This window comes from Pieris brassicae, chromosome 2 (assembly GCF_905147105.1).
Source record: "Pieris brassicae chromosome 2, ilPieBrab1.1, whole genome shotgun sequence".
Lineage (NCBI taxonomy): Eukaryota > Metazoa > Arthropoda > Insecta > Lepidoptera > Pieridae > Pieris > Pieris brassicae.
Genome location: NC_059666.1, coordinates 5,770,090 through 5,782,484, shown reverse-complemented (window position 1 = coordinate 5,782,484; position 12,395 = coordinate 5,770,090). Strand labels below are relative to the sequence as shown.

Below are 12,395 nucleotides of genomic sequence, written 5' to 3'. Positions count from 1 at the left end.
CAAAATTATATTCGTTTAAAATTCAATTTACCCCAATACTAATCTCCATTACGCGTCACGTAGTAAATTATAACAACATAATCTATTTTGTCACAAGCAATTTCTGCGTATAATTTCTAATTAAAATAATTTTATCCTTCTGAATGAGAATTAATTATTTGGGTATACAGATATAAGAGAGCGTAGGTTCTATGAAAATTGCATATTAATTATGCAACTTAAAATACTGACGGGCTTACAAATCCTACGCACTGTATTCGTTAACATGGTAGTAATTATTTTTACATGAATATAATATCCTGATCATGGCAAGAACACGGTAGATTTATCTATTTGTATCAAATTTTATACAGTACTTTATTGCTCTCTTAGTTTCTGAATCTCATCCTAAATCATTCCTTAAGAGGCGATGTAGCCAGTCTACGCGCGCTACGAAGCTTCGCGGCACTTAATGTAGCGTGACGCACGCTAGAGGAAATGTGATCATTACTGCCTAGTTTGCTTAACTCTTTGCTCTAACATTTTTTTTAAATTGGTTACCCCTATTCTGGGATTTTAACTCTAGCTCATACTTTCTGTTGTGCTAAAAAAACGTTATATTTTACCCTTAAGCGATAGAATCGTTTAAACAATAATATTTTAATTAACATAACTACGTACTCGCTCTCAAAGTTCTGTCATAAATGGAAATAATGATATCCCTTATTTTTAATATAGGCCCCTAAGCGCCGCGGCCAGTCGTCTATCGCAGCACACAACACTTTTTTTAAAGATGCCTTGGAAAAAAATCAATGATGCTACAACCTTTTTTAGGTCTGGGCCTCAGATTTCTGTATCTGTTTCATGATCATTTTTTTTGAGCCGGTTTCCTCACGATGTTTTCCTTCAGCGTTCGAGCTAATGTTAAATGCGCACATAGATAGAAAATCCATTGGTGCACAGCCGGGGATTGAACCTACGACCTCAGAGATGAGAGTCGCACGCTGAAGCCACTAGGCCAATACTGCCCTAAAGATGACTTTAGACTCTCCAAAAATAGAAAGCAATAATGTTTTTATAAAACATGTTCGAAATTTTAAAATAATGTGTCAGTGACAGAACTTTGGGACCAACTACGTATGTACCATAGTCAAATTTATTGGTAGGATTTGAATGTTGGAACTTAAAACTTTTTTTGGGTTAATGACATATCAATTATATGTGGCGGAAGGATAACGAAGAGTTTCTCCTATCTAAACGAAGGACCACTGAGTGGTCGGCCCGAAGGCCCAATGGTTATTGTCGAGACGTTATATCCTTAGCGGCCGGAAGTCGTTAGCGAGATTCAGAGAATGACGTCATCGCAGTGATTTGTAGCCGTAGATTGTAGGTATCGCTACAATATATATAAATATTTCTAATGTTCTGCGCATATATCTAATTTTGAAGAAATAAAAAAGGAAAGTAAAGTGCAGTGAGAATACATAGATAATCAAATATTCGTTAGAGTTTTTCCTTTTGTAAGTTGTCATTAATAATAGAGAAAGGTGAATAGAAGATGGAAGGAAAATTTAAATTTAAAACCATGTTTTTACAAAATATATTAAAACTTGGAACGCGAGCGAAGTAATCAATGGGTGATCCATCATTCGCAGCTGATAGTTTTTACTCTCATCAGTTTAATATTGTTCACTAAAATATTACCGGATTTTCCGCGTAACATATTGAATTTTGTTTAAATAAAGTGGTTTCGGTTTTGAATAAAGTATGTGTTTACCATCATAGAAATTTCATATCTTTGAATTATTTGGAGGTCTGAAGTGAATATTTGCTGTGAATCAAATGCAAAATCGAAATAAATAGGGTATTAATTAAATTGATTCATAAATTGTCACAAACCGAGCCTAACACGCAGTTATAACTAACGAGTCACAGCGCAGATTTATCGAAATTTTAACCGAGATCCAGCAGGCATATCCCGTATATTTGCAATATTCAGTTGTCATACCACGAACTATCAGGTTTTCTGAACGGTGTGGTCATTAGATTATATCATAATTCATGCCCATCTCAATGTCTAACGCAGTTCTAGTTGCGTTCGGGTCCTACATTTTTCTATACAAACAATTTCAATAAAACCTACAAGTCCCACCTACAGAATATAGATCCGTGCATATTTATCAAGTACGATGAATATTTATAGATATCAAAGACCGACTTTTGCTTTTACAGCTTCTATAAAATTTTCTATTTCTGCGTATTGTCTGTTATAACAAAGCAAATAAGTCGATTGAAACAAGCACTGCATAGTACGTTAATGGAGAATTGCAATATACGTTGTGAATGCCTTTTCACTCAAGGTAACTTTTAATAGAAATCAAACGTTATCACACTGAAAAGAAATTATGTACTTTTAGGACTAACATTATTGTTACTTGATAACCAATTAAAGTTTCGATTAAAATGATCATGATTTGATGAAACCTATCGTGTTATTAAACAATGTTTACTAATCGTTTTTACATTTAATTTTACCTAAGAAACAAATGGGTAGGGATATAAGGGTAATGTAGGCACCGAAACCGTTTTTATTTCAATATTTTCCAAACCTTTAGCAAAATTTTATTTATCCCTTCTAACCACCAACTTACACCTAGGCTAGCTAGCACACATATAGACCAAGAGATTTTTTTATTACATACGTTTATAAATTACCAATGTCCCTTTGTTGTACGCCATAAAACTACAAATATTCAAAACAAAAGGAATATTAATCCTGCTGATTGTGACAAAGCGCCTGCCTCCAGGTGAATAAATTTTATGAATATGTAATTTCATTATCTTGGGAAAAATATCTGCTGTCTCAAAAAGGGTGCTGCTAGTTTCTGTAATCTAAATAAAAAGTGTTTTTTATAAATAAACTCTGTATTTTAAGTTTGTCTTAATATACTTTGAACGTTTGATCATAATTAAATGATTGAATCTTTAAATTAACAGGCTATATGGCACAGCCCACACAGATTATAGAATGTATAGGAACAAGCGCGGTTGATCTGAGATCCAGGTTTTTTTAAGTTTGATCCTATGTTTATCTAACCTCCACTCACTATAAAGTTTTCTTTGAAAAAAATATCACGTGTTTAACGAAGCACTTTTGAGACTTTTTGAAGAGTTAGGAACCGTGAGATTAATTTGAAAGCATCCAAATATTGTAAATAATTTGCGTAAATAATAATATACTATGCTATTGTTAGAAAATGATTACCAATCTATCAACTAATCGGTGTTAAAGATTTTTGACTGTTGACATGGAGTTATGATTGTAATAATGTTTAAAGGTATATTATTTTCACTGATAATACGTAACGTGTTACCGGATTCTAAGTAAACGATGAACGACGATGCAAGAAAACTGTAATATCTCTCGCACTTTGTTTGTTTTCATTCAATTGTTTGTGAAATAGACAAATGGCTCTGTTCTCTAACAGAAATCACTAATTTGGTTTACCTTCGTCGTTGTCTCCTTAACGGATAATATTTTTTTAGAGCTTTCTGTGTCGTTTTTATTTCGTTTAAATATTACGTTCTAACAGTTATGAAGTAGTAAGTTGTACAAAAATCTCTCAACAATTGAATATGGAGCTTTAAGCACATAAATGTAACACTGTCAATATGGTTGTTGACAATTGAAGGAATGTCCTTCCGTTGTCAACAACCATGACCTGGTGGTTTGATTTTGCGTTTTTCATCCTTGAGACCGAGGCTCGAACCCCAGCTATGCAGCATTTTTTGTCTGTGCACACATTGAACAGTGAAGAAGAAGAAGAATACATCGTGGGGTAACCTGCTTTAGACCAGAAATCAATGACGCAGGATTAGAAGAGATTTAATAAAGGCGAATAAAACACTTAATTATTATTTATACTTATTTTGGAAGTCTACGGAGACAAAGTACCAGGATTCAGCTGGATATAAAATTCTAGATAAAAATGTTTGTCTAAGTTCGTGACTAGGTACACTCGGTAGCAGACAGTTTGCCGAGAACTGGACAAATGTAAACATGTGGATATAATTGACTTTTTTATTTCACTCGGAAACTCGTTACGTACTTGTAAAAGTTTTAACTTTCAATACCTATTACACATTTTTTAAACTGAATAACAATTAATAACAAATTTGATTTGCCTTTTCACACTTTTTCTTCTTTACTAATTTACAGGCTGAGCATTGTGAGAGCTTGGTACCTATAATAGAACTATAGAATTCCTTTGGTAACAAGTCAACAGCCTTCTATTGCTTATAGAAACAAAATATAACTAAAGCAAACCAATAGGATGTCGTTTCTTTATCAAAAATACCTAGTCTAGCCATAAATACTGAAACAAAATAAAATAATTGTTCTCTATTGCAAATAACATTTCTTACTTTGTATTAGTTAAATATAAAACAATTAAAATATTTTAATGTAAAAAGCTTATTTAAAGTGGTCTCCATTCGCTACAATACAGTCCTTTAAACGTTGAGGCCAGATATCAATAGAAGCACGCTGTCTTTCCATGGCAAAATTTTTCACTGTCAATCGTACGGATTGTGTTAGGGACTCCAAATTATCATGGCGTTTAGAGCAAGCCGTACTATCTAAAACTGACCATAAATCATCAGCGGATTAAGATCGAGACTAGACGACGCTCAGTCTTCAGCTTTGATGAAGTCGTAAACGTTCGTTTCCAACCAAGACCGTTGCGTAGACCGAGCTGTATGACCCGGCGTCATGTCTTGCTGGAAGGACTACTCTGGATTATTGAACATGGTTATGTTAAGGGGCTTCACCACCTTCTCATGAATGGTATCTAGATACACTTGAACCGATGTTTTGATACCCTTTTTCATAAAAGTATGGCTCAGTCACTCCTTCATAGCAAATACCCCACCAAACCATCTCTGAAGTCGGCTAGTGCCCACGTTGCACTCTGTCGACTAATTGGAAAGCTTCCTTAGAGCTTTGAGCGGTAAATATGGTCGGTCATATTGTTTGTTAAAATGTTGCTCGATTGTAAAAAAAATCTCATATATAAACAAAATTTTTCTGTGACCTTCCTTTGCTACAGTATTTGTTTCGGTTTTAACACCATATTCTTTTTTAAAATATCAAATAAGAAATGACTAGTACGTCTCTTATAGATATTACGAAATAAAATCTTTTGCTTTCGGACAGGATTTCTTCGAATTATTTCCATTACTACTTGGACCACCTTTTTCGTACGAACACTACGTGGAAGGCCAGATCTTTTTCTCTCACAGACAAAGGAGGTCTCGTTGTACCTATTAATAGTACACAAACATTTTATCAATACCAAGCGTATGGAGAGTTTTAAAAATTGTATTTGGCTCCATACCTACTTTGTATTATGTAATCACAGCGATTAGGTTCTCTTTATCACCACACTCCATTTTAATATCGCAAAATATGTACACTGTATTAGCCGCCAAAAAAAAACTAATTACATAAAAATGATAGATTCTAAATTCAAATGTAATATTTTGTTGATTGTACCAGTATTTATAGCCAGACTAAGCATATATAACTTTTAAATCTGTCCGAGTAAAAAAGAGACAACGGCGTAGGTGGCAAAATCCTATTTTTAAAAGAAAAAAGAATAGCCATCCAGGCCAGCCGGGTGTTGAAAAGCTCTATCCCTATCTACTACAGATGGTTAGTTTCACGATTGCTAAAGAGGAAACGCATTTAAGGCTACCAATTAAAATTGAAAATAAATTAGGTATTATTATTCCTGAAACTAAAACTGGAAATCTTTTATGTTTAAATTAAGCGTAAACAATTCTCCGCCTTCCACTCCATGACAACACATACGTAGGTTTCAGTAAACAGATTGAGGTTTCAGTAAATGAAACTGAGTGGGTAAGTTATTTAAGCTATTTAAATAAAAAATGTACATCAACAATTGCAAAAATTTTGTAGAAATTAGGATTTAGATAAACCATGATTTATATGTATTAAATTAAGTGTTGCGGATTCGCGTAATAAACACAACTGAATTTGTGACTTTTAACTCGGAAATTTTAGGAAGGTTTACTAAGTAAAGGTAATATTTAATTGTATTTTAATGCATATTTAATATAACACAAAATAATAGGCATAATATATATTTCTAACTACCTAGAATACATTTGAATCTGCCAAAGAGTTCGCTCAAACTATAACGCATGACTGACTCTTTATATTGAGACAAAATCCAACCCTTATCACTCAGCTTTCTACAGGGCGATGTAAGCCTTCATTTGTCAAAATATTTTATACTTGAAATTGATACTGGCATGTAAAAATTATATTCTTCTATGCGTGTTCTTATGAGATTATGCACGAGATTATTGTGGTAACTAAAATATAATGAAATCACAGAAATGAAGGCGTGCGTTAATTGTTAGATACAGACTTTGTTCGGACCTTTTTGCTGGAATTGTATATAGTTATTCATTTGGAAAGAGATCAAATGTAGCCCTGCTATGTATTTCAAAGATAACTTAGTCTCTCTAGCAGACTCCATACTAGTATGAGAAACCAATCAATATTGATATCAAGTATGGATTGGTAAATTAATATCGTTGTTTGTACACAAACATCTTGGCACGGGTAATACGAAGTAGGTACGGAGGTACGACCATGCAATAATGTTGTATGTCGTGGATATTAAAACAAACGGCGATTTTATTCGACATGTACAGCCGATAGCGATTTATTGTGGTTTAAACCGAGACAAACAACTACTATTGATTAAAAACGGAAAGTTTTCTAAATAAAATAGTAGGACGAAACAATAGACAAAGTCGTAATAAGTATACAGGATTTGTTAGCTACTTTGTGCGCGCCAGCAGAATGTCAAGGGGGCCAGTAGAACGAGCAAAGAAAAGAGTGGTTTCGACTGTAAAATTAATAAGACATAGAAATATACTAATAAGATATATATATCATCGCAAATTAATTATGAAAAAAAACTTAGCCAAAGTTATTAAACTCTTCCTTAACGCCTGGACCGATTTTAATGAAATATTTTGTATGTTCAAGTGGATTCAAGAATGGTTAAGATTTACAATTAAATGGATTTTTTTTTATTTGTACCGGTGTATAGATCGGCATCTATCGTGTCCGGTTTTTAATTATTTAAAAAAAATGGTATTTTTCATTCCTGCCTGCCCCACCTCCTTGTGACTCCCTCATACGAAATGCTATTACTTAATAGGTACACCAGTTCAGGGGTTATTTAAAAATCTATATTGTAAAGTCAACCCTCGATCCACTAAATGCCATCAATGGGTAAACGACCTTTAATTTTGTATGTCTCTAAAGTATATTTTTAACGAAATGCAAGTTTCAATACATATCCAATATATAAATTGCTTATTTATTATACTTGTATTTAGAGAAAACTATTTCTATTAGACTATTTCGAGACCAGAAAGGATGCTTTAAGAATTTGTTAAAGGAATTTCGGCAAAGCAAATATAAATATGGAGCAAATTGAATCCTTTGTGAAATGTAAGCTTCTACGTGTACAGACTAGTCGTATAAGATCTTTGTAGATGATTATAATGTCAATCACAACATAATTATTTTCTATAGGTATTTCTAGAAATCATGTATTTACTTATTACATAGTAAGAGTTCACGTTCTGGAATTAATTAATTAACTTAGATATTTACAAAATCGATTCAGAGATTTTAAATACAATAAAAATGAAAAGTAAAATTAAGTTCGGAGGCGATATTTTATGGAAATGTTTAAATAAAACTCTTTGTTTGAAGCTGGGTAAAAACTGATTTTAATGGTTTAAAATATGAGCTTATAACGAATACAAAATTAGGGGTAGAGGTAGGTTGCGACGCTAACAAAAACAAACTCGGTTTATCTAAGGGTTTATAAATCTAAATTACACTTATGTTATTGGACATTATCGGGAAAGAATATAAAATACAATTTATAAGTGTGACGAAAATTAAAGGGCTCAATATTGGCTTCTAGTGTACGATGTTTGTTCACCTTTGGATTACGCTTCTAATTATAACCTAAAATATTTATATGTACCTAACTTAATTACTGTAAGGTTACATAACTCTCGGCATTCAAAATATGTCATATTGTATTCAATAAATATTTACCAACTAAATTGTTTAGTAATGATCGTTATGATCAAGCTGTTGCCTGTGACATACTCATCAATAAATATAAGAGCACATCGTATCCACATTAAGTAGATTATCGGAACACGTAGCGATATCGTCCGGATCTCAGATATTGAGACTAATAGCCCGGGGCTATAAGTACCTAGTTAATGTTATTACAAGAGTTTTCAGTGAAACATCTCTTATACCATACGATATGTTAACGACCTACGACTTTAACTTAACTCATTATTCTTAAACGAATCGTAACCACGTCTTTTGAATGTCACTTTTCTTTTTTAGTTAATCATTATTATATGCGCGGGGTCGTATCCAAGCCTCCTTGCTGTACTATAGTCTATAGGTTTGCGAGTACAGAGAGTTATCACATACATTACCTACCTGCAAAGTTTTAAATTCCATAAAAAAATGTGACAAAATATTAAGAAAACACTTTTTAAACGGATGGAACGGATTGCTTGTTTTCTTAATGTGTAAAAGCTATGTCAACAAAAGACAATACTATGTGACAAAATATTGTTATTTACTTTCGCTTCATTTCAGGGATATAAAATTCATGTTTACTTCATTACTACAAGTGACTACTCGTCTTTCTTCAGTGTATTACTAAATGATCCCGCGCTTCTTTGAAATTATAGGAGGTAGAAATTCCTACTCTACTAAATAAATATGTAACAATTTATTAATGTACTTATTTATAAGCCGAATTTATAAATTGTTTCAATTCAATGAATAATTGTAATGTTGAAATAGGTCAATTTTTTTAGATATAAGCAGACTCATAGACATAACTCGTCAGTAGTATCTTTAACATATTTTTTTAAATCGTATTAGGTCGTCTAAACGATCTCCACAGTTATAACTTTATTGTGTGGCATCGCATGTGTATGTATAACTTGTATTAGCCATTACACGATCCTCAAATATGTAGCCACATCCATTGTATGTGAAGTATTTACATTTTAGTTTTAACCTGTTACAATAACCATATATTTGTTCTATTTTTGTCAACGCTCTTTGATAGTATTTGTCGGGTTTGTATCTTTAGTCTTCATACTCAATGTAAAAAGAACTTTCTAAGCTTGAGTGGATTATGGATGACAAATTAAGATATTCAGATCATATCATTAATCATTGCAAAAGTATTAAAACAGTTTTTGCAATTGCTTGGTTTCAGCTGCATTAGGTCTTTCTCGAATCTGTAGATCCAGCGGTACCAAGGTGCCCCAGCCAACGTAGACAAGGGGCCTTGTAATCGACTATAATTTTGGGCTGTGCTATCTCTATTTCTCCATTTTTTCGGACTCTCCATGACCCGTCCTATCAGGAGATATCCTGATATCCTTATCAGCCCCAGGATTTTAAGCAATATCTTGTGTTCCGACAACAGTAGCTTCTACTCTTCTTCTGGTTAGCATCGAAGCCTCATAGATATACAAGCTCTATTAGCTTCTGCTTACAAGCTTGGATACTAAGACCTTGTGCAGGGCTGCACTAAAATTCATGGTATTCTAACTTGTGCTTGACAACTCGAAACCATATTCGTTTAGCGGAAAATAAAAAACAACGCGCTATAACCTCTGGCCTTACATTACTGAATGTGATTTATGACTTATAGTAGGTACCTACGGGATTCCGCAAGAGAAAATATTCACGCACGCATTTATTTAAAATGAGCTTCAAAACATATAGCTGCAGAACAAAACGGAATCTTAGACCTTTGTCCATATATTCTAGTCGTAAGTCATACCATTTTCCTCTGGATGTTTTCATCACTGCATGCTGCATGCTGAATGTTAAAATATATGTAGATATGAAATATCGAATATAGAAAGAAAATCATTTGGCACAACCATGAGCACGCGACCCCATAATTAAAGTCGCGCATCTGGTCACCAGCTCACATACTCCCAGTGTTGGTAATCAAACCGTCTTTAAAATTGGGAAGTTGGTGTACATTAAACAAAATAAAACACCCAGTAATCATAAATAATGTAATAAATACCTTAACCAATACTATTCCGTGTACTTAATAGTATATCAATCAAAACTAAAACAGACATGGACAAAGTTATAGTACTCTGACGATATATAATTGGTAATGTTACAATATATTATATTAACTAACTTTTATTATAAAATTATAGTTATATTTATCCTTTTATTATAAAATTATAGTTACATAACACTTCTAATAGACATGTACCATTCCATATATAAATGTCCAAAATAAAACATAAGTAAAGAGTCCACCAAAGAATCCATTTGTGAGTATACTTTGCCTTGATACATAGTATTTAGGCCAGTTAGGCCCTGCTTTGATCATAAACATTACCCATAAAATAATCACAGCAAACATGTAGAATGCAAATCCATTTAGACTGGTCAAGCCAAGAACACCTGAAAAATATATGACATGTAAAATCATTACATGTATGTTGCTACTATGTTATTTTGTTTAAATAATCAAGACAACTAAAGTATGCACTTGAGAAAAAACAATCTTAATTTGGGAATTTAAAATAAACAGTTCAACAGTGAAGACACATAATTAACTTAGTTACAGCAACATATGTAGGAATTTCTGAAGGGTAAAAAAAAATAGAGAATAAATCTATTGATAGAACAAACCTGCAGTTGAGCCTGATAACGCTGACATGGAAGTACGGCAGTATTCCACGACTATCGCATTATTTCTTAAAGCTGCTTCGCTATATGCTATAGGTTCCGGTTTATTATCGTTCGCTTTAAGACTTACAGACATGTTTGCGTCGATTGTTGTGGTTAAAGTTTTAATCGCTACTAGCTAAAAGGAATGATAAATTACAGAAATTGGTAAAATTGTATTAAAAATCGTATATTTATGTTTTAAACATTAAAATAACACATTGGTTTTGATAAATTCAATTCAATTATACCACAGACAACTACTCTTAGAACTGTTAGATTAGAATTGAATAGTATCATTGACCACAGAGTATACCTGTACTCTGTTATTACCATGATAGTAAATATCTATGGATGTCTTGGTCTACCACTATATTTATGTTAAGCATATAAATGCTTAAATGCTCGCGTTCTACAATACAATTACATTTGATGGCAGGATAAATACATTTCAGTTGGTACTACTAAACTTTAAGAGCTTCTCAGAAGTTTACGGCCGTACCAGATTCACCATGTTAAGTTTTTTTTTCATGTAAATTTGATATTCCTTATGAGGGAAAAATAGTTAGAATCTTGGGTCAGGACATTAATACTGAATAAAAACCTAAAGTAGCTTAGTGATAATTTATCGATAACTTATTTACCTATTTTATTGATACTAAAATCATCAATAAATTGACCACAATTAACATCAAGCATAAAATAAACGTAAGTACAACAGTTTTGAATAATCAATTTAAAGAAAAGCATACTCAATTTAATTTTTAAATGCACAAACTTAAATTATATTTGATTCAAACAATAGCAACGATCTGTTGATGATACGATTTATGATATGATATATATATACTGACTTTAGTAAACGATTATGAGTAATACCAAAATATTTGATAGTTTTAATAAATCTTAAGCAGTCTCAAACCTTGACTCGGAAAGCAGGATTGTCGGTCGTAGACGAGCCACGAGATAATGCCGAGAAAAAGAAAGGAAGTAATACTATTAAATATGGGTAGGTATTATGGAATATGTAGCTGAATACTCGTACCTCGGTCTGACAATATATATGACCGATGCAACAATAAAAGTAATCGACAGAAGAATAGCAAAAGCATGGAAGAGTTTTTGGGCGCTTAGAGAAATATTAAGCTGGTGCCCAAGGTACAATGTGTACATGGCAGAGCGTAGCACGGTTCAAAGAGGAATGGCGGGATTTGGAGGGCTTTGGCAAAAAATGGGGACACAGCTACCTAAAAAAAGGAGATAGAAATAAACCTGTTTAAATGTAAAAGTCTCTGAATTTAAAAGGCTATTTTTCAAGCTCAAATTCATTTATTCATATAGGTAATACAATTTACACTTATGGACGTCAAAAATAGAAATGTATATAAAATGCTTCTAATTTTACATTTACTGTCAGTTCACAAATCAAGGGCGTAGAACGGAAGAGAAGAACTGGCTATAAACGCGGAGAGTTTTCACTCTTTTTAATCGCCAAGTTTTTGTTTTAAATAACGTTTGTAAGGAGCTGCAACCATTACACCATGTTCCA

At 32.8% G+C, this 12,395-nt stretch overlaps 1 protein-coding gene across 2 annotated transcripts; it reads right to left on the bottom strand.

Moving 5' to 3' along the window:
* Positions 1-10,159: 10,159 nt before the first annotated feature.
* Positions 10,160-11,108, bottom strand: LOC123720166 (ER membrane protein complex subunit 6). Of its 2 annotated transcripts, XM_045676684.1 has the most exons (3): positions 10,811-11,108; positions 10,338-10,579; positions 10,160-10,306 (listed from the first exon to the last, which is right to left on the bottom strand). In XM_045676684.1, exons 1-2 carry the CDS (start codon positions 10,941-10,943, stop codon positions 10,371-10,373), a joined length of 342 nt encoding a protein of 113 aa, XP_045532640.1. In that variant the 5' UTR covers positions 10,944-11,108; the 3' UTR covers positions 10,160-10,306; positions 10,338-10,370. The 2 variants fall into 2 exon arrangements, with proteins under 2 accessions (XP_045532640.1, XP_045532639.1); XM_045676683.1 differs by having other exon boundaries at positions 10,160-10,579.
* Positions 11,109-12,395: the final 1,287 nt, after the last annotated feature.